Source organism: Carex rostrata, chromosome 2 (genome assembly GCF_964058835.1).
Source record: "Carex rostrata chromosome 2, lpCarRost1.2, whole genome shotgun sequence".
Classification (NCBI taxonomy): domain Eukaryota; kingdom Viridiplantae; phylum Streptophyta; class Magnoliopsida; order Poales; family Cyperaceae; genus Carex; species Carex rostrata.
In genome coordinates, this window is record NC_135919.1 from 14,415,497 (window position 1) to 14,436,995 (window position 21,499).

The window sequence follows — 21,499 nt, forward strand, 5'->3', positions numbered from 1 at the left end:
TCAAATGTGCAACTAGATAAGCCAATTTGTTGAAATTTCTACAAACCCAGCTTGAAGCTGTTTGGTGCGACGGACTTTGAGCAGAAGAGAAATACACAGGAAATTTCCAAATCAGTGCCTCAAAAGTCTCAAGATTGATTCATCTCTAATTCGCACAGAATGGAGCAATTTCTCGTGCCATGTCAGAGGAGGGAGGGTGTGAGAGAGAGACCCTTACCAGTAGTTAGTAAAGGAGGCGCTGTCGGGTTTGGTCGCCTTCCCGCGCAACTAAAACACTGAGGCGCGACTGAAGAGAGCGCGGGAGAGCGAAATAGTGAGGGGGCGGGACAGACAAAAGGGAAGAGGGGGGATTCAATTAATTCGTTTATCATTAGAACGCAGATCGCAAAGTAGATCGAACAGTTTTAAAAATACCCGATTGGGTAGTGATACTCCACTATCCACAAACAATGACCGGTTCCGATAATATCATAGTCGTGTCTGCTCTAATGTTAACGGGCTCAGCCATCTATGCTAATACCATACATAATACGGAAACCAATCGATATTCGTATCTCGGAACATCTGGAGCTTATCCCGGACATAAGAAATCCCCTTGCTCTTTTCTTCATGATCGTAATCACTGCCCTATATGGCACCGTATGTGGGGCATCTGTCTGGGTCAGGATCTCCCCACCGGGAATGTGACAATGGTATAACTAGCCGATTTACAGGCAGATGTGACCACGACTAATGCTGGAGCAAAATAAGGGTTCCAAAAATCTGTTTATTCTTCACCCGAAAATTTAACTTAAAATAAGAACTCGGTGCTTCTTATCCAACCTTCAATAATAACGTATATTAATACAGACTTACCAGACAAACATGACACATGCCTCTGTATAAGTGGGCGAGGACAGCTCCACTCCAGTTCCATCTCGATTCTTTCTCCATTTTCCTCAGCAGAGAGAGATACATAATCGGAACTGCGTCACTGCTAGAATCCTCGAACATGACAGCACCACACAAATCCAGTACAGACACCCTAATATACCTGCAATATAAAATAATCAATATAAATAATTGAGATTGTTGATAAACTACTAAGGTACTTTAAAGAGTGTAATGGTACCTCCTGGCCGCCTCAATGTCAGTAGTCTCAGAGAATATCTGATTCTGAAAAAATGAGACCAGAGTGCCTTTAGAAAAATACAGTACCCAGAATACCGAAACTCCTCCTCCTCCCCTTTCCTCTTCTTCTTCAATTTCTTCTGCAGATTTTTCGGATCACACCCTAACAACTGTGTCACATTAATATATTATCAAACATGAATACAGACTTACACATGAATACATGATCAAACGTAATTAAGTGTAATTAATATTATCAAATATATTTAACTGTGTCACATTTGATGACATGATTAAATGGCGTGACCATCTACTCCGTAATAAAATTTAACATAACTAGTATGACACGACACTAATTTGAATCCCTGTGTCTTTTCTCGACTGGTAAGGGTGTACCGTGCCGGAACAAGTCCAGTGGAATAAACCAAAGAATAATTCGACCGGATGAAGTGGATTACCCCAAACATGTAAGGCGATTCCTCGCAGCAACTTCTCGGTGTAACTTTTATGTTGCGACTTGCGAGTTGCTAGTAGACAATGTTAGCATTTTTTTTTTAAATGCGGTTTTGTTCATGCATATAGAAAGCCACTGTATGCGGCCGCATATGCGGATTTGTATGCGGAAGTACATATGCGGTTTTACTATTTAAAAAAAAATTATAGATAAAATAAAAATAATTTATATCTAAATACTTGTTTAGTCTAGTGATTTGTGTTATTTACCATATTAAAAATATTATAGATTCTAATATCCTCTACCGCATATGCGGTCCATGTGGCCGCATTTTAAAACATTGGTTAGCATAGTGACAAATGAATAATTCGGGTTTGATTCGGCGCGATAAAAAATTCATGATTTGTGTATAATTCGATTATAATTCAGAAATGATTTGGTACAATAAGGAAGCAAAAAAAAAAAACCCAAAAAAACCCAGCAAAAAAAATTGGTGTTTTTTTCGCGTTTTTCTCGTGAATAATTCGTGATTCGTGTTTTATACACGTTTTATTCGCGATAAAAACGTATTATATATTTTTTTTGCGTTTTATTCGGAGTTCGGTTCGAAAAGTTCTAAAAAAACGAATATATCGCGTATATTGTTACTATGACTGTTAGAACCATAGTAACCAGATACGCGATTAATTCGCGACTTATTCGCGTTTAATTTATTTTTTCAACGTCTTTGAATTGAACATCGAACAAAACACACAAAAAATATAATACATTTTATTCGCGAATAAAACGCATATCACGGATTATTCGTGAATAAATCGCAAATAAAACATGAAAAAAACGCATATCACGAAATTTTTGGATTTTTTTTGCTTTCTTATGGTACCGAATCATTCCCGAATTATATCCAAATTAATCATGAATCACGAATTTCTAACCCTGCCAAACGAATCCGAACTATTTATTTGTCATTGTGGTTAGAACATTAGGAATTTTCTCAAGCCACATTTGAAGAAAATAAGATATAAGTTGGCCCCTTAATTTTAATAAATTGAACTAATAATCATAATCGAATTAATTTTATGCATAATGATTGTGTTCCTATATTTTTCATTTTAACTTCTTACTTCAAAAACGAGAAAATGAATAGACTAATAAAAAAGATGTTGAATATTTAAAATTATATTTTAAAAAACATTATTCTTTCTTGTTAAAATTAAATAGATATTAAATTATTGATTTTCTTATTTCTATATTCGCTTTCTGCAAATAAAAAAACTTTTTATGTACATTCTTGTTAAATCTGCATAGGTTTAAAAAAAATTATATAAAATTATGTAGTATCTTTAATTGTGTTCATAGTACAAGTATTTAAAAAAGAATATGTTATTAGTATATGAATATCAAAATAAAAGTGTACAAAACAATCTAATTGAATATAAGCAATATTAATAGAAGTTAACTTTTATATTTTTATTCTGTACAAGGTGAGAGATCCGTCATTGACAGACTGGCTGATTATATATATTTTATGTTGCATGGGCCGCGATTTTGAATATATTGTGAATTTTAAGATACGTGTTAGCACTTAGCACGAATAACTGTGTTGAAAATGGATCTGAATCTGCTGAAATTAGAGGTCAGTACTGTTCACCTTGAAATCCCTGCAATTCGAATCCAGCCTTCAAACTGTTTCAAGATACATGCAAGAAAAAACTAGCTGTTTCGAGATGCGTTCTCAAAAAATTTAATGGCTGAATTTCGGATTGCAGGAATTTCAGTACCCGATTTCAAAATTTCAGCTGATTTATTTCCGTGGAAAATGGGCTGCACTAGCAGAAGATAAGAACTCCGGTAGGCTCACTTCATGTTTGCCTCAAAGAATCTGGCATAGAAAATCGTGATTCTAAAAATGTTTGAAGAATATTCTTCCCGCTATTCTCTTCTCTCTTTCATGTTTACTTAATCGAACTACAGAGCAAACAAGCTTTACCCCCAAAACACAGTACAGCGCGAACTCTTGGGAGCAAAGAAAATTCATTATTTCTCTAAGCCCCCTTCAATCATCACAAATTTCACAAAATGAGGCAGCTCTTTCTTCTTGTAAGGCCGGTTCAGCGCAGGCTCGCCCATCCAAAGCCGTTGGATTGCCCATCTAGATGTTATTACATGGCAACATGGCCTTATCGCGTGCCTTCCACGTGGAGGGAGTCAGTGGCGATCGCTGCGCTCACAGTTCGGTACATCTGTAGGGAAACTATTGGAAAATGGCGGATTCGGGACATTGCATATATGATCAAATATCACATCAAGCTTCAGGTTAGAATGTGGTTTATATTTTGATGCTTTATTTGAAAAATAAAATCATTTGACAATTACACGTGAATATTTGATCATATTTGTGAATTAACATAGTATTAACTGTAAAGTTTAAGTATAAGATGCTTGCAAAGAAGCCCCAACATTATGCAAAAAACTGCCTTATGTTTGACGAAAAGATTTTTTTTTCTTTAGTACCATTTCGCAAATAGTACTATTACGAGGTTTTCTTATTAAAGTAGCAAGAAGTTCAGAGTTCAGAGTAGGGGCGGATCTAAAACATAAGCAAAGGTAGCTAAGTCACCCTTATGGTTTCAAAATTTTAATTATGCATATAAAAATTTAATTGAATTTTATCTTTTTTAAAATATATATAGAGAGAGAGAAATGGGCTACGGTGAGTTGCGAAGTAAAGCGACTATTTTACTTTATGCTCATATTTTGTAATTTTAAAGTTCAAAATGTCGATCCGAACCGTTCATTTTGTTCTCCATATTGAAATGTGCTTGGAGACCAAATTTTACATTTTTTGAAATTTTTTTACTATTTATTAAGCAATTTTGAAAGTCGCTGATCTAAAAATTTTACTGTTTTTTACTGTTCACAGCAAAACAGCAATTTTAAAAAATGCTTAATAAATAGTAAAAAAATTCCAAAAAATGTAAAATTTGGTCTCCAAGCACATTTCAATATGGATTAAACATCTAACGGTTCGGATCGGTCATTTAGACTTTCAAAATAAAAATACGGCGTGAAGTAGAAACGCGTTTTACTTCGCAACTCACCGTAGCCCATCTCTCTCTCTCTCTCTATATATATATAGTTCAGCCACCTTTAATAAATAACAAGTGTTTGGTTGTAGTCTAGTGGTTAAAATTCTATTTTGTAGTTGAGAGGTCTTGAATTCAAATGTCATTCACCACAATTATGCATTTTAATTTTTAGCCACTCCTATTAAAGTTTTCTAATTCCGCCCCCGGTTCAGAGGACCATCAAGGATCTTCTTTCTTTTTCAAAAATTACCTTCACATAAATCGGAAAATTAGATGTGGGTAAAAAGTATGATTTCACAAATATTTTATTTTGACAAAACATAAGCTCTTGAAAAAGATAACATAAAAGTCCCTATATCAGAGGAAGTCAAACATTAGGCATTGACCAAGGCAATCAAATGTAACAGAATAGGATTAGCAATTTAATCCCAATCCCAAAAAAAGAAAAAGTTATAAAACGCCTGGAATTCAGTAGTTTCTACCGGTACAAAAACATGGAGGAGATTAGGAAACTACCATCGTCAAGGAAACATGCTAAGTTACAGCGTCTATTTGTTAATTAACGGATAGAACTTACAAATTACTCTGTTAATCTTCGTGCGGAAGTGAATCTTGCGAGCGTAGTAGTATTACTGGTTTTGCAAGGAATCACAAGCCAAAGCCGAAAGCTTTGCGTTTTTCACGACCTAAGACCTTCAAGTATTAACAGAGTGTTTCTTGGTGCTCTCTATTTTTTCTCTCTTTAATTGGTTGTTACTATTCACACGTTTTTTAGAGAGATATTAAGAGACAGAAGGATAGGATTTATATATATAAAACTAATGCACCTCTTCATAAAGAGTCTACACCTCTTCATAACGGGTCATGTTTTGAATTCGGGTTTCTCATAACAGGCGTACATTTAATAAATCCAACACTATTAAATTGGCAACCAATTGTATTTTTATAATTTTATCATTTGAAGTAGTTGGATAGTCATCAAAACAAATACTTTAAAGCAGTAAATCAGCACATGGCTTTCATTCAGCCTTTAATTCCCATGTCAATTTCACGTTCCAAGGGCATGGATGATGCTGACACGGCACCGTGCCCACATTCTAATATGTCTGAGGTATGCTAATCTATCAGTTTATCATATAACTCGATTTGTTTAATTCCAGTGGCTAGCCTAATTCAACATATTTCGGGCACACATAAATAAGTCCCTGATCAATATATCATAAACAACAGCAGAAAAAAGAGCAGTACCAATGATGAAGGTGATCACGGTGATATGATAGTAGCAGCTACAGTACTTACTACAGCCATAGTTCCTGATTAATTCGGATCCCCCAGCCACCTGACTGAGAAAAATTAAATCTGAACCGTTCTTTTAATCTTGTACGAATCTCCAAACATACCTCCTATAGTTTCTATAGGCACCGGATTGAGTTTGGGCCGACTGGTATTAATCTGGGCCGTCCGTTGCTAACTTTTCTCAGTTAGGTACCTGGGAGGATATGGATTTGTTCCTGATAACGGTGATGATGAAGCTGGTACTGATTGTATCGCACCAAAACAGAATTAGTCCCTGTACAGTCCTGCAGGAAGGGACATTTGTACTACTCAAACGAAACATTATCTTTTATTTACTTAAAAAGAGGGTTACTCTCATAAAATTTTGATAAAACATGAATCTGACAGACAATATTCAGTTCCTTTATATCTTTTTATTCTGCGATTATGTGTATATTAGGGATGTAAATTCGTGTTGTGACCGGTCATGTTATGACCCGGGTCACGTACCGTACGTGTCGTACTGTGACCAAGTTAAGTTTTCACGTGTCGTACGGAGCCTTGATGAAAATTATGAAAATTGTCACGGTATGTTAATCACGTTGTGACCAAACGTGATGTGTCCAGTCGTGTTTGGTTACATGCAGTTATATTTAGCTATATTTAACCTTTTTTATTTCAAGTTTATTTAAGAAAAAAAATAGAAAAAGTAAAAAATAAGGTAAAAATATAAATAATTATTAAATAGAGATATAATGTTGTCAAATAATTTATGTATAAAAAATAAAAATATTGTTCGGAATTTGAATTGTTATTTGAGATAAATAATGACGTGATTTTAAATTATTTTGATCACATGTATTTACTCTTAGCCACATTTTGTAATGTGACCAGCACACGTGTTACGTCCGTACCTTTTCGTGACGTGTTGAGTCACAACGATATTTTTTTACATCCCTACGTACAAAGACGTGGCGATAATAAAAAAAAAAAATGAATAATGTGTGGTATCTTAACAAAAAGAGAATGAATTGAGACATTACCACAGTTCTAGTTGTAAAAAAGGGAAATAATTATACATTATATTAGATATCTGAAGCAATTATTCTGAGTAATCGGTATAAAACTGAAGGATATTCCTTAAATAATTTTATATTTCTGGACATGCCTGATATTCTGTACTAACCAAACTTTTGGAGGGCATAGAGTAAATTTCGCCAACAAATAGAGAATGTTTTTCATCACGTTCCTCAGCCATTAATCCAAGATCAATACAGATTCCATCTAATTCTGGAGTAAGAAATCTCTTAATTTCCGCGTTCGATCTCTTATGAAATATTTCATACTAAGATAATCTAGCAGCTAAGAATATCGCCAAATTCTTAACCGCAACACTTTAACGGCACAATAATAGCCACGGCAGATCTCATTCTATATTTAGTTGTTTGATTGGGTCCCAACTTCAAATCCAATCACGTGACGAGGACCCGCCAATTTGATTAGTACAGCTGGAGAGTCCATCCAAAACTTGAATTTTTTACTTCATTTCCTGAATTAGTTATTTTCCAAATAATTCCTATTTTGATAGGAATGATTTTCTTGATCTGGAGACGACGGTGTAATCTTCTAAGTTGCCGTGCTGAAATTATGTAAAGATAATTTATCCTAATGTTATGATGCTCTCACAGTGGATCCCACATGATTTGAATAATTGATTTACTTTTCTAGCACAAAATTCGGATGCGCATTTTAGTTTCTTTCCGGTTTTGGTGGGAACATCCTCTCAGTCTATCACGCATAATTTTCTACAACATTGCTGGATTTATAAAATAAATAAATTATTTTTCTTTTTAATAAAAAAGGCAAATTAATGTTTCCCGCATCATCGAGTAATTCTCTAAGTCCCAGGCCTACTGTCGATTTGGCAAAAAAAAAAAAAAATCCGCAATCCCAGATTAACACCTGATGAAATATGACTTAATAATACCACTATATTATTTATTAAGGTTAACAGTATATAATTTAGAGATAATCGATTACTTATTTTGAATTGAAATATAATATTACAGATATAATGCCCCCTGCATACATCGTTGCTAGAGTGACGAGACTTATTTCTTCACGAGTCATACATGCCAAGTTGCAACTTGTCAATTCCAATTTTCAACTTTTCCCAATAAAAATTTTAAGTTTACCCTAAAAACTGAAACATTTTAAGTTGACCTAGAAAATTAAGGATTGCGTATCCAGTAGCTTTTTAGATAAATTTTTTTTGCACTTAAATTGACAATGAAAAGAGATAAAAAGAGCAAAAAACAAATTTGTCAGCAGTATGTTGTGCTCTTATTTTAAATTTTAAGATAAGTTGTGATGCCCATGTGTGTAAAATATATCAATTTGAGGGTATACATGAAATTTCTCCGAAAAAGGGGAAGATTTAAAGGAGAAATATGGCAAAATAAAACTAAAACAGCCATCAGGCGAGCAAGAAGGACTGAGGGAAGCGTACTCTTCTTTGCGCGGGACGATCTCTTTCTCCTCCGGGAGATCTCTCGCGCGAAAATCCCCTAACAAATTAAAGCTAAATTAAAACAAAATTAGGGGATCAAATCCAACTGTCGTATCAACGGATGGCCGCAGCGGAGGCTGCTGTGGCGGCCGCTGGAGGGGCAGTGCTGCTGTATCTGGCACTGGTATATCGCCTTTCGCATCAGGATGAGTCAGAACGGGGAGAGAGAGATGACGAGGAGGAGGAGAGTAGATGGCCTGATATGCCACCTTCCACGTGGTTGGAAGGTTTGACGGTTGCAACCAGGACGGTGTTGCTCGCTTGCGGGGAAACGATCGGGAAATGGCCGATTGGGGATCTCGCATTTGGTATCAACCGCCAGATGAAACGCCAGGTTACTATCATTCATTGATATCCTTTGGCTAATGTTCTTTATATTTTTGTGTCATTTGGAATTTGGAAATTTTAGCTAAGGTGGCTTTGAATTCATCCGGGCCTTTATGGATTAATACTGAATAAATTTATATTTTCAGGACAGAAGGTTTAGGATGGTTTTGTTTTTCTAGTGCAATAGTGGTTTTTATTAACATTATTGTTTTTGTTCATTGACTTTGGCTGATTCTGTACGGTTTTTCCTTATAAAGATAAAGCCGCATGGCTAAAGTTCGTTTACAGAGGAGATCCGTAAAACCATCCTTTATAATGAATTTTAATCTAATAGAATGGAAGTTGAAACACAAAATATTATTATCAAAAGTTATTTTGAGGGTATCCAAGGGAAGGGGCTCAGAAATAAAGTTAATATCTGGTGGTAGTGTAATTTAAGTTTCATTGATCAATGAAACGGGCTCCTGATGCCCTTATTTTTTATATAAAAAAAAGTTATTTGGTGGTAGTAATGGCAACACCTAATCTCTTGAATTTCTGTCATGAATGTTCAAATTGCTTATATAATATGAATAACTAAATGGCATTTATTGATGAATTTCCGAGCTAAAAAAATTCTGAACTCTTGAGATAAGCATAGATATGGGCAATTTGGTTAATTTAAAGGAATAAAAATGGTATGCACACCTGGTAAACACCAAAATATCATCAATATGCTGCCCTGCAAAAGAAGGAATGTCTTATGCACCCTTCTAAATAGTGAGAATTATACCGAGATCTCGATTTTTCGAAAGTACCTGAACCACCATTCCCTTCTCTAAGATTTGGCAACAGACAACCAGAATTTCTTGGTATGTTTTGAAGAGAAAATGCATATCCAGATCCAGGGACACATAAGCATTTTTTCCTGCAAGTTAGGATATATGCCTATTTAGAGGGATTCATGGACATAAATATTTTTCATTCAATGCTCATTCACATTGTTTTTTTTTGCTTTATATGTCAATATTGCAGGGTAGCTTGCAACATAAATATCCGGGGACACACAAGCAATTTTTCCTGCAAGTTAGGATATATGCCTATTTAGAGGGATTCAAGGACATAAATATTATTCATTGAATTCTTATTCATATTGTTTTTTTTGCTTTATATGTCAATATTGCAGGGTAGCTTGCAACATGAGTATGCAGGGAGTGATTGTGTGCGACTAAGTGGATGTGAAACTTTGTCAGAGCTAACTGAGCTGTTGAGATACTTGAACCTTTGCATGTACTTCTCCAAGAAGTCTTTTCCTGCTTTTCTAGAATTTGGCCGGTATGACCAAGAGAGTATTCTCCTTCACAAGCCTAAGGCGAGGGTACGTAAGTATCGTGACAGAACTGTTTTCTTCTTACTGTGTGGTTCCGTTATGATTTTTTGCAGTCTTTGGTTTTGGTGAGATCTGGATATTAACTGGGAATGACTGGTTGGCAGGTTACTACTGAGTCTATTTGAGCCAAAAGTTATTTCCTTTAGTTGACAGTAATTGAAGGATTGAAAATATAAAGCCAAATTAAGCAAAAATGCGTAACCGATCACATAACTTATTTCCAGGGTTCAATTGAGGCAAATTGTGTTGAATTTGATGATAATAAATTGATCTTAATTGAGTACAATGTAGGAAGTTAATCCGAACAGAACTAGAATTGAAATATTCTTCTTAAATTAACTAGAAATATAGAGAGAACAAACCTGGAGATTCTTGTAAATTATGGTCTGTCATGAAAGGCATTCTCCTTGTGTTGCTACTATGAAGCAACCGGGCTCTTTCTTTGGTTATCCCATTATCAAAAATAGGTTCAACTGGCACCCAGTAGAATCTAAAGCAACCAAACACAGAGTCCCTTAAGCCAAAATGGAATCACAGTTAGTCAAGATATTTAAGTAGGGAATGTAATCCTTTGATAGATTTATTTTCTTTGTACTTCTCATCCATGCAATTGGAGAAAACAGATTTTTATAATACATGGCTGGCCTCCTACATGGAAATAAAATAATAGAGAATTGGTTACTGGAATCATTGGATAAAATTATTCAATATGTCGGTATCACATATGAGCTTACTTCTCAAATGAAGTTATCTGAATGGGGTGACTCAGCTTATATATGACTCTTGGTACACGATAGGTTCCAGATTTAGTTAGAGATACTAGAAACTGAATTTCACATTAAAGTATATAAACACCTGTAATCTATTACACTCGACCGAATTTCCAATGTGTTTGAGCTTGTAATGATATATGCAACAATATGGTACACTCGACCGAATTTCCAATGTGTCTGAGCTCGTAATGAGATATACAACAATATGGTCTTATATAGCAGTTGATTTTTTAAATTTCAAGAATTGTTTAAATAAGATACTAACAGTTGATGTGAAATTTGGTTTAATTGATAATGGTGTTCCTTGACTGAGTGAAAATCGGGTCATATTGAGGTTGTCTTATCTGGAATTAATCTAGGATCGATTCAAATTTGCACAATTAGAGTTGATTGAAGCTAAATTGTACTCTTGAGACTAGTTACTGGCTCACTGCTGTTTCCATTGTCCAATTTGAATATATTTTTTTTCTTATTTCTCACTCCTCAAAAATGGAAAACACATTGCAGCTGATGAAACCTGCCTTCACTATAGTGCGGGATTCCAACTCCAAGTGCTTTCTCCTTATAATACGTGGTGCCACCACCACAACTGATAGGCTGACTGCCGCTACTGGAGCTGAGGTCCCCTTCCACCATGTGATCTTAAACAATGGAAAGGTTGAAAATTTGGTCTTGGGACATGCCCATTGTGGTATGCTGGCTGCTGCCAGGTGGATAGCACAACTTGCCATACCATGCCTTCATGAGGGGCTTGGTCAATTTCCAGATTATGAAGTCAAGGTATGTACATCAATTATGTAGCTAATGTAACAATTGTTATTGGGAATTTAAGTTGATCTTTTATATACTAAGAGTGAGGCTACGGTACTATGCATAGCCGACTTTATTTTTGTACTACAAATCCAGATCTTTAATTTCAAAGTCTAAGTAGGCGATCCAAACCGTTCATCATTATCTCCAATTCATATGAAAATATACTTGGAGACCAAATTTTACATCTTTTAGAATTTTTTTACTATTTTTTTTAGACAGGTAGAAGATCACTACTTTCCAATGGTCTAGAATCTTTAGATCAAGTGATTTTGTACCTAATTAAAAAAGTAGTAAAAAAATTCTATAAAATGTAAAATTTGGCATCCAAGCATATTTTCATATGGAGATCATGTTGAGTGGAATGGATGGACTACAAAATTGAAGATATGCATCCATAGTATGGACCAAAGTGCGCTATGCATAATACTGTAGCTTCACTCTATATACTAATAACAGAATTTGCTGCAAAACAAACAATTAGTGACATGTTCCACATTCTTTGAATTTATACATCAAGAATATTGTGTAGGGCAGGTAAAAACCATAGCCAAACTTATAATGGGGTTGGAAGTTAGTAGTTTTTTGCACACTCTGGGTGTGTGCTAGGGACATTTTAGGCAATTCTTTGTGTTGAGTGTCCTTCAGCAATTCACTGCTAAGGGATGATCAAGGAATTCTGTGTCAATACTGGCTCTGTATCCCTCATTATTCTTTTTTAAATTCAGGTAATGGGACATTCCATGGGAGCTGGTATAGGAGCTATTCTGACACATATACTTAGAGAGCGAGAGGAGTTCTCCTCCTGTACCTGTCTTGCATTTGCCCCTGGTATGCGTCTTTACAGGAACTTTATTTTATTTATGTATTTTGGTGCTTATCTTCAGCCTTACTTGTTCTTTAGTCCATATATTTTATCACGATAGTTCTTCATGGACTTTTGAGTTGAGAGATTTCAGTAATTTATACGTCATGCTCGGTATTGGTACTGCAAAGAGGTTATTTTTTTATTTGTTTAACAAGTTTATGGTTGAGTTCATTAATAAAAAAAAAGTTTCATGTTTTTGTTATTTTTTCTTCAACTTGGAAACAATTGTTGCTTATATTAAACTCTAGTCACCAGGCTTAATATAGTAAGCAAATAAAGATAAACAAATTTGAATAGTACTAGACTGATAATGAACCGAGTTCTAGCACTCTTCCTAATAGCGGTGCTATTCCGTGCAAAGGTTGTTGCCAGACAATTTTGCTATTTGCAAAGAGTGTCATCCACTGTTCCATGGCTCTTCCACAACCAGTCTTTTTTACCACTTCTCTACCATATTTTTCCATCTACATCTTTTGTAGCACTATTCTGTGTATTTCCAAACTACCAGAGTACTTTCATTTTGGGATATTAATGGTTGAGATATATGGATATTGCCCATGATTTAGTTGTATTGTTTTCCTGTTCATTTTTCTATGTAGCTGCTTGCTTGACATGGGAGTTAGCTGAGTCGGGAAAAGACTTCATTACCTCTCTTGTCAATAGAAATGATGCTGTTCCCTCTTTTTGTAAGATTTCTGCTGCCAGAGTTCGATCTGAGGTAATTTATAGGAAAGTAATTCAAAGTTGCAGTATATGCCTACATTACCACCCCATCATCAATAGAAGCAACTAGGGTACTGAAACAGATTTACCTGTTTCTCTAAATTACAACTTGACCCACTTAACCCAATTAGGAGTTACAAAATTTAACCCAGGAAGGGTTTACTTCTGATAAGTTTTACCTTAAGTTTAGCAATTTTCCATGAATTATCCCTCGGTTGTGCAATCCTGATTTGATTATGAATTAAATTAGCCTCAAGTTACCCTATATTTTGTGATCAGATATTAAATCATTCATCAATTACCTGGAAAAAGGAAAATGGAAGTCCAAAAGAAGTAACTGTAAAATGCATGCCTAGCATGAATGATGATAGGTTTTACCTCAATATGGGGAGACTCAAGTTCAGTTTCTACAATAGGCATCCAAGGGATGCGGGGGTTAACGTGGCCCTTATTTAATAAAAAAACAGAACAACTGTACCAATAAAATTCTGGCATTTGACACAACCTAAACTGCACCAAGCTGTATACCTTGCATCTGTTTAATATTTTGGCAACTTTCTCAAACTTTAATTTTGTTCTCTGTAGTCAATATGGTATTGATAAATTTTGTATTTGCAATCTTGTGAAGGTGATGGCATCATCATGGAGGAATAATATGAGGGAAGGGATGCGACTTAATAAATTATTTAATTTTGTAAATGACCATGTAGAGAAGATCAAATCTCATCTGGCATCCGTGTCAGGTTCATCAGTCAAGGTAGCTAATTCTACTGTGGCGGTCCAGTGCAATGGGTCTAGTCTTTCTGAGGTACCTTTTTTTTAATCTGATTACCAAGTTTTACACATTGTAACATGAACTAGTCATAGTTGTTTTGGTTTTATTAATTCCCGACGACTAACATTGTCATAGATGCCAGTTGCTCTAAATTTTGTATTCAGTAGATACATTGGAAATATTGGGTTTAACTTGACACAAAAGAAAGAATAAAAATATTTGTAGTCTGCCCAAAAATTCCAATTGAGCCAAGTGGACTATTATAAAAAAAAAAAAAATGGAAAACATAAATAAATTTAATTGCAAAAACTTGAATTTTGCATTGACAAAAAAAGGAACTTATGAACAATTTGTTGTATCCCAGCCATTGATAAAAAATACAGCAAATGGCACTACCAACGGTACAGATCCACCCAAAATAAATGGAAATTCAACCCAAGTCTGCTCAACCTATGTTGCCTCACAAGTAGAAGCAGAAGAAAGCAATATACAACAAGATCAAGAAACCATCTCAAACCTAGATGCTGCAGCTGAGCTGCCAGAAAATAAAATGCATGCAACTCCAGTTGCTAAGAGTTCCCGGCAGTTCTACCCACCTGGAAGGATCATTCACATGGTTGCACTACCTGATGGAGAACCTGTAGATGATGAAGCATTTGAGATTTATGAAACTCCTAGGGGTTTGTATGGAAAAATCAGGCTCGCACCTGATATGGTCAAAGATCACTATATGCCGAGCTATATAAATACTTTGGAGGTATTACTTGATAGGCTTCGTAAGGACGGTACTGACAATACAAGCCCGTCTTCAGCTGATTTGTAGCTTGTTGTATATGCGGTTTTGTTGATTGCTTGTTGATAGGTGAAATTGATATTAATTCTTTGGTTGCTAGATCCCATGTTTTAAAAGGTTGCCTTTGTGGTGCCTAGTGGCTGTATAACTATTGTTTTGTTTCTTTATCATATTGGCTAATTCTTTGTAGCCTTTGGTTGTCAATCAGTCCATGTTATTTTTTGCTAGTTGTAGGCTTGTATCTAGTTGAGGACTATTATAGTACCTATAAATTTGTACATTAATCATTGCAATACCACGTGCTTTACGTTTAGTACAAGTTTTATGAACAAACGCCATAGAAGGTATTAAAGTGTCGAGCAACGAAGAATGCTAATATGAAAATTCAGATGAAAGTGGTTTGTTGATAATAGTGATTTAAAATGATTTCCAACAATCAAGACTCCTTTGAGATGTTTAGCTCTAGTGAGCTATCGCGAATCAAATTTTAATTATATTATATAATTATTACACAAAAAATTAAAGTTCGAGTACACTAAAAACAAAATTGGCAAATGTAACAGAAGTCAAATATAGTAATACATCGATGGCATTCATGTATACCTAATTGTAACAACTCGATGAAAAATACAATCTCGTCACCGAACTTAATTAATTAGAATAAGTCAATGAATCATTGTAGTAGTTTTCTACGTTTCCAATAAATTCTTGTCTTGAAGAAATTTCTTATTGTGCAAATAGGACCAAAAATTGACCTCATGGTCCTCATAGCTCAGAGCCCAATTATTCTGTCGACATTTTCATGTGAAAAAATCAATGCCTCCTTGTCTTTCTTGTGTTTCCAGCTATAATTTTTTGACTTCCACTGTTATTTGGTTTGTTTCCCCGAAGGCTCTCTCTCTCTTTTAATACTATTATATATACTAATCTTTGAGACATCCGAGTTGCACCAAGTTGTGTGCATAAAGAATTTTTAGATTATCGTCTCACAAGTTTTCTTCAATTCTAGCTCAAATGTTATCGGAGGTTAAAACTTTTTTGAATTACAAAAACACAATACGGTGATGGATAGACAAATGCAAAAATCAACCATTAGTCAATTACACGCTTAATCATACAAAGTGTGCTCAAAGAAAATTAACACAATACAGTGATGAAAAGACAAATGCAGCAATCAACAATTAATCAATTACACGCTTAAACGTTTTTATTTATTTGAAACTAGTTAGAAGTTAAATTTATCTATCTAAGAATAAACCTCCTCTGATACAAAGGAGTTCGAACTCTCAAAAAATCAGTAGCAAAAGGGAGAGAATTTTAAAACTTATTTACTTTCACTAAGCTAAAAAAATAAATTAGAATGATCCCTTAATTAATATTTTTAAGTATGCCTTCTTTACATTACTATTTTCATCCTCAGTTAAAAAAAATGTCATCATATTATATTTAATGTAGGAGTTTAGAAAAATTATCGATTTGTACCAAGATCATCTTGACAAATCGAGTTTATGTTTTGTTTGTCTACGTGAATTGAAAGTACTTTGTCCAGATATGCATGACATGGTTCATAGGTAAATAAAAAATTTCATCCGAAATAAAAGAGAGCATTCAAATTAGGAGTAATCCTCAGTACCGCACGTATTTGGACTAATTCCAGTCTTAGATGCACAAAGATCTTTAAAATTTGTACCATATTAAAATAAACGATCGGCATCTCATTCCATAAGTATTGATGGATCTCATATTAAAATGTACGGAGATCTCATACCTGACTGGATCTAAATACAAATTGGAGTGTCATAAGAAAGCTCATTAGAGATTTGGGGTACACCTAAAATTCACAAGCATGATGGAGTCTCATCAACTACTATAGATGTCTACTGTTAGAAGAAACAAGTAGTAGGCCTCAGCCCTCAGGGCTCAATGGCCAACCACTTTTTAGGAACAATGGAAAGAAAAAGAGAAAGTTTTTGTTGTGTAATATCACACTTCTCTATGTTGTTCTTTTTTATGGGAACCCGGGGGAAACAAAATAAACATGGGAAAGCACAAAGCAGGCCTCAATAAAACATTGGAATCCTCTCCCCCCCTTGAAAACAATTAGGGAACAATAGATATAATTGATTGAAGAACTTTTTTTCATATTGAAATTGTTTACATTGCTCCTCTGTATTTTTTCAAAAATATTGAAAAAAAAAATGTTTGATTTATACTTATTAAGGTTTAAGGGTTTTTTTTCCAAAATTTTGAAACAAAAATATATATTTATCAAGATATAAGACTTATGTTCGCATGAAATTTCCTATTCCCCATTCATGTCCGACCAATCCGATTACATAATGCCAAGTGGAATGTAGATTCCATCTACAAGTATCCTATGCCTTGTACATGAACCAAAACAGTAAAGCACAATCTAATTTGCCAATAGAAAAATAAGAACTTTCTGCTGCGAAATAACAGCTAAGATGCTTAAATGATCACAATTTTACTGGAATTTGGATCATCTCAGGGAACTCAAACTTCAATTTTGTATTCGGACCGTCGGATCAAAATCCGCATGATAAAAGGTGTCCCATGAATTCTAACTAGGATCAGATTAGACCAAATTCTGATCTGTCTGGATCCAAGCTCAAAATTTGATCTACCTCGGAAGATTCGGACCCATTTTACTGTTAGTAATTACGCTATGCATGACTGATGAAAAGTGACATTTCAATTTGTCAATATAACCTATTTTTTGTGTCTTACATATAAATGTTAATGGTTTAATTGGTGACTCAATTTCATGTATTTAAAAAAAAATATTGAGTAACTATTAGTTGTTCTGCGATAATATTTTTGTTATGTGTTTTAATTTCTAAAAAAAATTATAGCCGAAAATCTACTCATTATGCAAAAAAAAATGTATCTTGTGTCTGTTTGATACATACAAAGTGGTACTTCTTTCTTGTACATTTTTGTTTTGCAATCGATGCGGGTTTGTGTGCCAATATATCAATATAATGGTATTTAAAAAATAGTTAATTATAATTTGCCTCTTAAGTTTTCTTTTGTTGGGGAGACAAATGGTTTAAATTAAAATCCACAATCAATATAATAATTACTTGAATACAAGGCTTAATTCACGAATCATGACCTATTTTAAACTTCCTAAGACAATTGTTTTATTTGGTGTTTTTTTTAAGATATTTTAAACAACCCGTTATTATGGTCAAATGATTTAGAATTATTTGTTTAGTTTTGTTAGAAAAAAAATATATATGTAAAGATTGTAATCATATGTTAAGGGCTTGTTCGGCTGCTCCCTACAAAATACTGTTCACGTGGAAAAAATAAAATTCACTCGGACTGAATTTTTTTTTTCCCACGCGAACAGTAAATTTCAGTTCAAAAATTTCATATTCCTATTTCTATTCTCATTCCCACTGTGCAATCGAACATGCCCTAATTGAATATCCGGTTAAGTACCAAAACATGAACCAACACTGCAGTTGTTAACTTTACTGCAGCATCACACACGCATGCATAAATTAAAATTGTAGACACTACAATTACAACAAATAAACCATACAATGCGTTAGGTTTGAAAATGATGCAACACATGTGATAAATTAAAAGTGAAATAATTATGAATTTAAACCTTATTAAAGTAGTTGGTAAACCTAATTTTAAAATTTATTGAATCAACTTTAATTGTTAAATCTAAATCGTTGATTTCATAAGTAATATATTTATATTTTAATTTATAAGTTTTTGAATTCATACAAATATATAAATTTAAAATGAGAAATATGAATTAGAAAATTCATAAAATTAAAAATGTAAATGTACTACTTATGAAATAGTTTTTTTTTTTTTTTTTTTACATTCATTGTTTAGCTTTGATCAATTCCACCATCTTAAATTTGAGTATATAACAATATTATTTATAATAAAGTGTACACTAAGATATATCAGCAAGAAAAAGGAAGACAATACTTTGTAATACTAACCAGTTATTGGGCCAAAAACATCCTCATTATTTACGCTTAATTAGAGTAATGCCCCAAAAAAACTGAGACCGCGCTCTCTTAAAATACCTTTCAAAAGCTCCAAAGCAAACCGAGACCGCGCTCTCCCTCTCCAACTACAAAACAAAACCCAAGAAACTCACCAATCCCATTTTATGATTTTTATCTTCGGATATCCTAACTCAAACTTCCGTTTTTTTTTTTTTTTACAATATAACCCCTATATTTATGCAAAGTTACAAACCTTCAATAAATTAACCATACCTGCGTCCCATCCTCTCAACTCGCCCCCACCTCTTTGCCTCCCTCCCCCCTCTCTGTCCTCTCTCCCCATTCGTCAAAGAGAAGAAAATGGGAGGTCAAGTAAGCACACCTTACTAAAATGGCGAGGGAACTGGATTCAAAAGAGAATCTTGCGGGGGTTATTTGCAAGATCTCGGAGATTTTTACTTCATGCTGGCACCGCCACCATACAGATGAAAGAAGCACGTTTCTTGACTGGTACCTAATTCTTGGAGTGAGTTTTTTTGTTTTTTTTTTTACCTTTTACCTTTTACCTTTCTTCCATTTTTTTAAAAAATTTTGATAGCTTGTAGCCTTGTAACTTGTTAGTTATCTTGCATGAACTGGTTAAAATTTTGCATTTCAGTACATATATTACTCATAATTTAGTTTGGTTGGTTTGGTAATTTGTCTTATTTTCTTCATTGTATTGATCTTTAATAGGTCGATCAAGAAGCGGGGGAGGAGGCAATCCGGAAACGGTACCGTCAACTCGGTAATATACACGTAAATTAATATGTTGACACAAAAGAATTTGCATCTTTGGGTATTTCACCTGTTTCAGATTAGACTGATTTGTTTTATTTATCTATTTGAAGCACTACAACTTCACCCGGACAAAAACAATCATCACAAAGCAGATGCTGCGTTCAAGCTAGTCTTGGAGGTAAATGATGGCTTTTCTTTTCAAAGTATTTTGAAAAGAAAAGAAAAGAAAATGAAAAGAGTGAAAAGAGTGAAAAGATATAAAGAAAAAGAAAAATGCATCTTCTAAGACGGTTACTTTAAAAAGGAAAAACCTGAGATTGCTTAATTTACGCTTATAGATACCTGTTAGGTTTTTTGCGGTATTGTCATTTTTATCTTTGTTGTACTTAGAAAAATATTTAAATTGTTAATTTCTTAATTTAACACTCCTGTAAATATATTTTTTATTCACCACAATTTGTAAATTGAATGTCTAATTTAGCATTGTCATGTTTACATTAGACACAAAATAGAAAAATAACAAAGAGTTTTGAAATCCTTTTACAATCTCTAATCAAGAGATATTTGTTAGGCATACTCGTGCCTCTCTGATGAAGCAAAGAGAAGAATCTTCGACTCGTTTAAACGTGAGAAGTTCTGCATCGAATGCTATGCAAAGTTCAATTCAAGCCAGAATGGAAATGGCAAAGAAGAAAACACCTGGACCAACACTAGTACAACCTACAAGTCATCAAAGAGATTCATTCATGCATTCAAAGAGCTTCAAAAGAGGTTAAGCAAGGAATGTAGAGTAATAGAGAATTGTTTAAGAGCTACCAATCAGTCACTTAGTGGGTACCCGGTGTTTGACCCAGATAACCGGGTTTTCTATCCGGAATACCCATACTTCCGCATGCCCGTAAGTGGTGCAAATGCAAACCACTTCTCTTCAAATGGAGTTGCCGGATTTAAGAGAAGAGGCAGCAAGAGTGAATCATCCGTTTATAATGTAGGATGCGAGGTTAACATACCATGCACCACAGAGAGCACTGATTAATTTAGTTCAAATATTAATTTTCCAATTCTTAAGCTATTTTGTTTATAAATCATTACTTCATTTTTGAGTAGATCCCATCTAATTCTCCTTCCCAATGTAGTGTTATAGTAACTCAGCTGGATGCATCATGGCAACATCTTTTTTCACTTCTCGCAAATCCTTCTTTCACATATTTTTAAGAGTAGAACTAGGTTGTCCTTGAGCTCACCAAAGAATTTCAAAGAATTTCTTTGGTGAGCTTAACTAAAAAAATTTACCGGAATTGATATCAAATGAAGAATCCAAATTGTTAAAATTAATCTATCTCACAAATAATGAGTTTATATGTCAAATTTCTAAAATTTTAAATTAATTTAGTATAAAGCCAAGCATTTAAAAAAAGAGTTTACCAAGTTACTTTTGTGAGTAAAACCACCCAACTATTTAATACTCTTATTATTACAACAAATAATTTTTTCCATTTGAATTTCAAACTCATGATCTCTCACATATTTCACATAAAGACTACCTTTGTTACCAAGTTAATTTTAATATGCTCAGTTTTTATTTTTTTTACCACTTAACTTTGTACTAAATTAATTTATAAAATTATAAAATGAACATGTAAACACATCACCTTAAAGTAAATCGATTTCAACCATTTAGATTTATCATTTAAAATCAATTTAATTTGGGGTTATGCTCACCAAAGAGCTTGGGCCAACCTTGCGCCAACACCCTAGTTCTACTCTATTTTCAAATCCCAAC

At 34.1% G+C, this 21,499-nt stretch overlaps 2 protein-coding genes across 3 annotated transcripts; both read left to right on the forward strand.

The window, feature by feature from the left end:
• The first annotated feature begins 3,557 nt into the window (after window positions 1-3,557).
• Window positions 3,558-15,248, forward strand: LOC144544424 (uncharacterized). Of its 2 annotated transcripts, none has more exons than XM_078292940.1 (7): window positions 3,558-3,880; window positions 9,990-10,181; window positions 11,474-11,746; window positions 12,505-12,607; window positions 13,244-13,362; window positions 13,996-14,175; window positions 14,507-15,248. In XM_078292940.1, exons 1-7 carry the CDS (start codon window positions 3,644-3,646, stop codon window positions 14,963-14,965), a joined length of 1,563 nt encoding a protein of 520 aa, XP_078149066.1. In that variant the 5' UTR covers window positions 3,558-3,643; the 3' UTR covers window positions 14,966-15,248. The 2 variants fall into 2 exon arrangements, with proteins under 2 accessions (XP_078149066.1, XP_078149059.1); XM_078292933.1 differs by lacking the exon at window positions 3,558-3,880 and adding an exon at window positions 8,389-8,831.
• Window positions 15,249-19,016: 3,768 nt separating this feature from the next.
• LOC144550524 (uncharacterized) lies at window positions 19,017-20,896 on the forward strand. The gene is made up of 4 exons (XM_078298566.1): window positions 19,017-19,462; window positions 19,672-19,723; window positions 19,827-19,894; window positions 20,288-20,896. Exons 1-4 carry the CDS (start codon window positions 19,328-19,330, stop codon window positions 20,750-20,752), a joined length of 720 nt encoding a protein of 239 aa, XP_078154692.1. The 5' UTR covers window positions 19,017-19,327; the 3' UTR covers window positions 20,753-20,896.
• Window positions 20,897-21,499: the final 603 nt, after the last annotated feature.

Coding starts and splice junctions, on each gene's coding strand:
- LOC144544424 (XM_078292933.1), top strand. CDS start 8,559: ATGGCCGCAGCGGAGGCTGCTGTGGCGGCCGCTGGAGGGGCAGTGCTG. Junction 11,747..12,504: donor TTCCAGATTATGAAGTCAAG/GTATGTACATCA, acceptor TTTTAAATTCAG/GTAATGGGACATTCCATGGG. Junction 14,176..14,506: donor ATGGGTCTAGTCTTTCTGAG/GTACCTTTTTTT, acceptor GTTGTATCCCAG/CCATTGATAAAAAATACAGC.
- LOC144550524 (XM_078298566.1), top strand. CDS start 19,328: ATGGCGAGGGAACTGGATTCAAAAGAGAATCTTGCGGGGGTTATTTGC. Junction 19,724..19,826: donor GAAACGGTACCGTCAACTCG/GTAATATACACG, acceptor ATCTATTTGAAG/CACTACAACTTCACCCGGAC. Junction 19,895..20,287: donor CGTTCAAGCTAGTCTTGGAG/GTAAATGATGGC, acceptor GATATTTGTTAG/GCATACTCGTGCCTCTCTGA.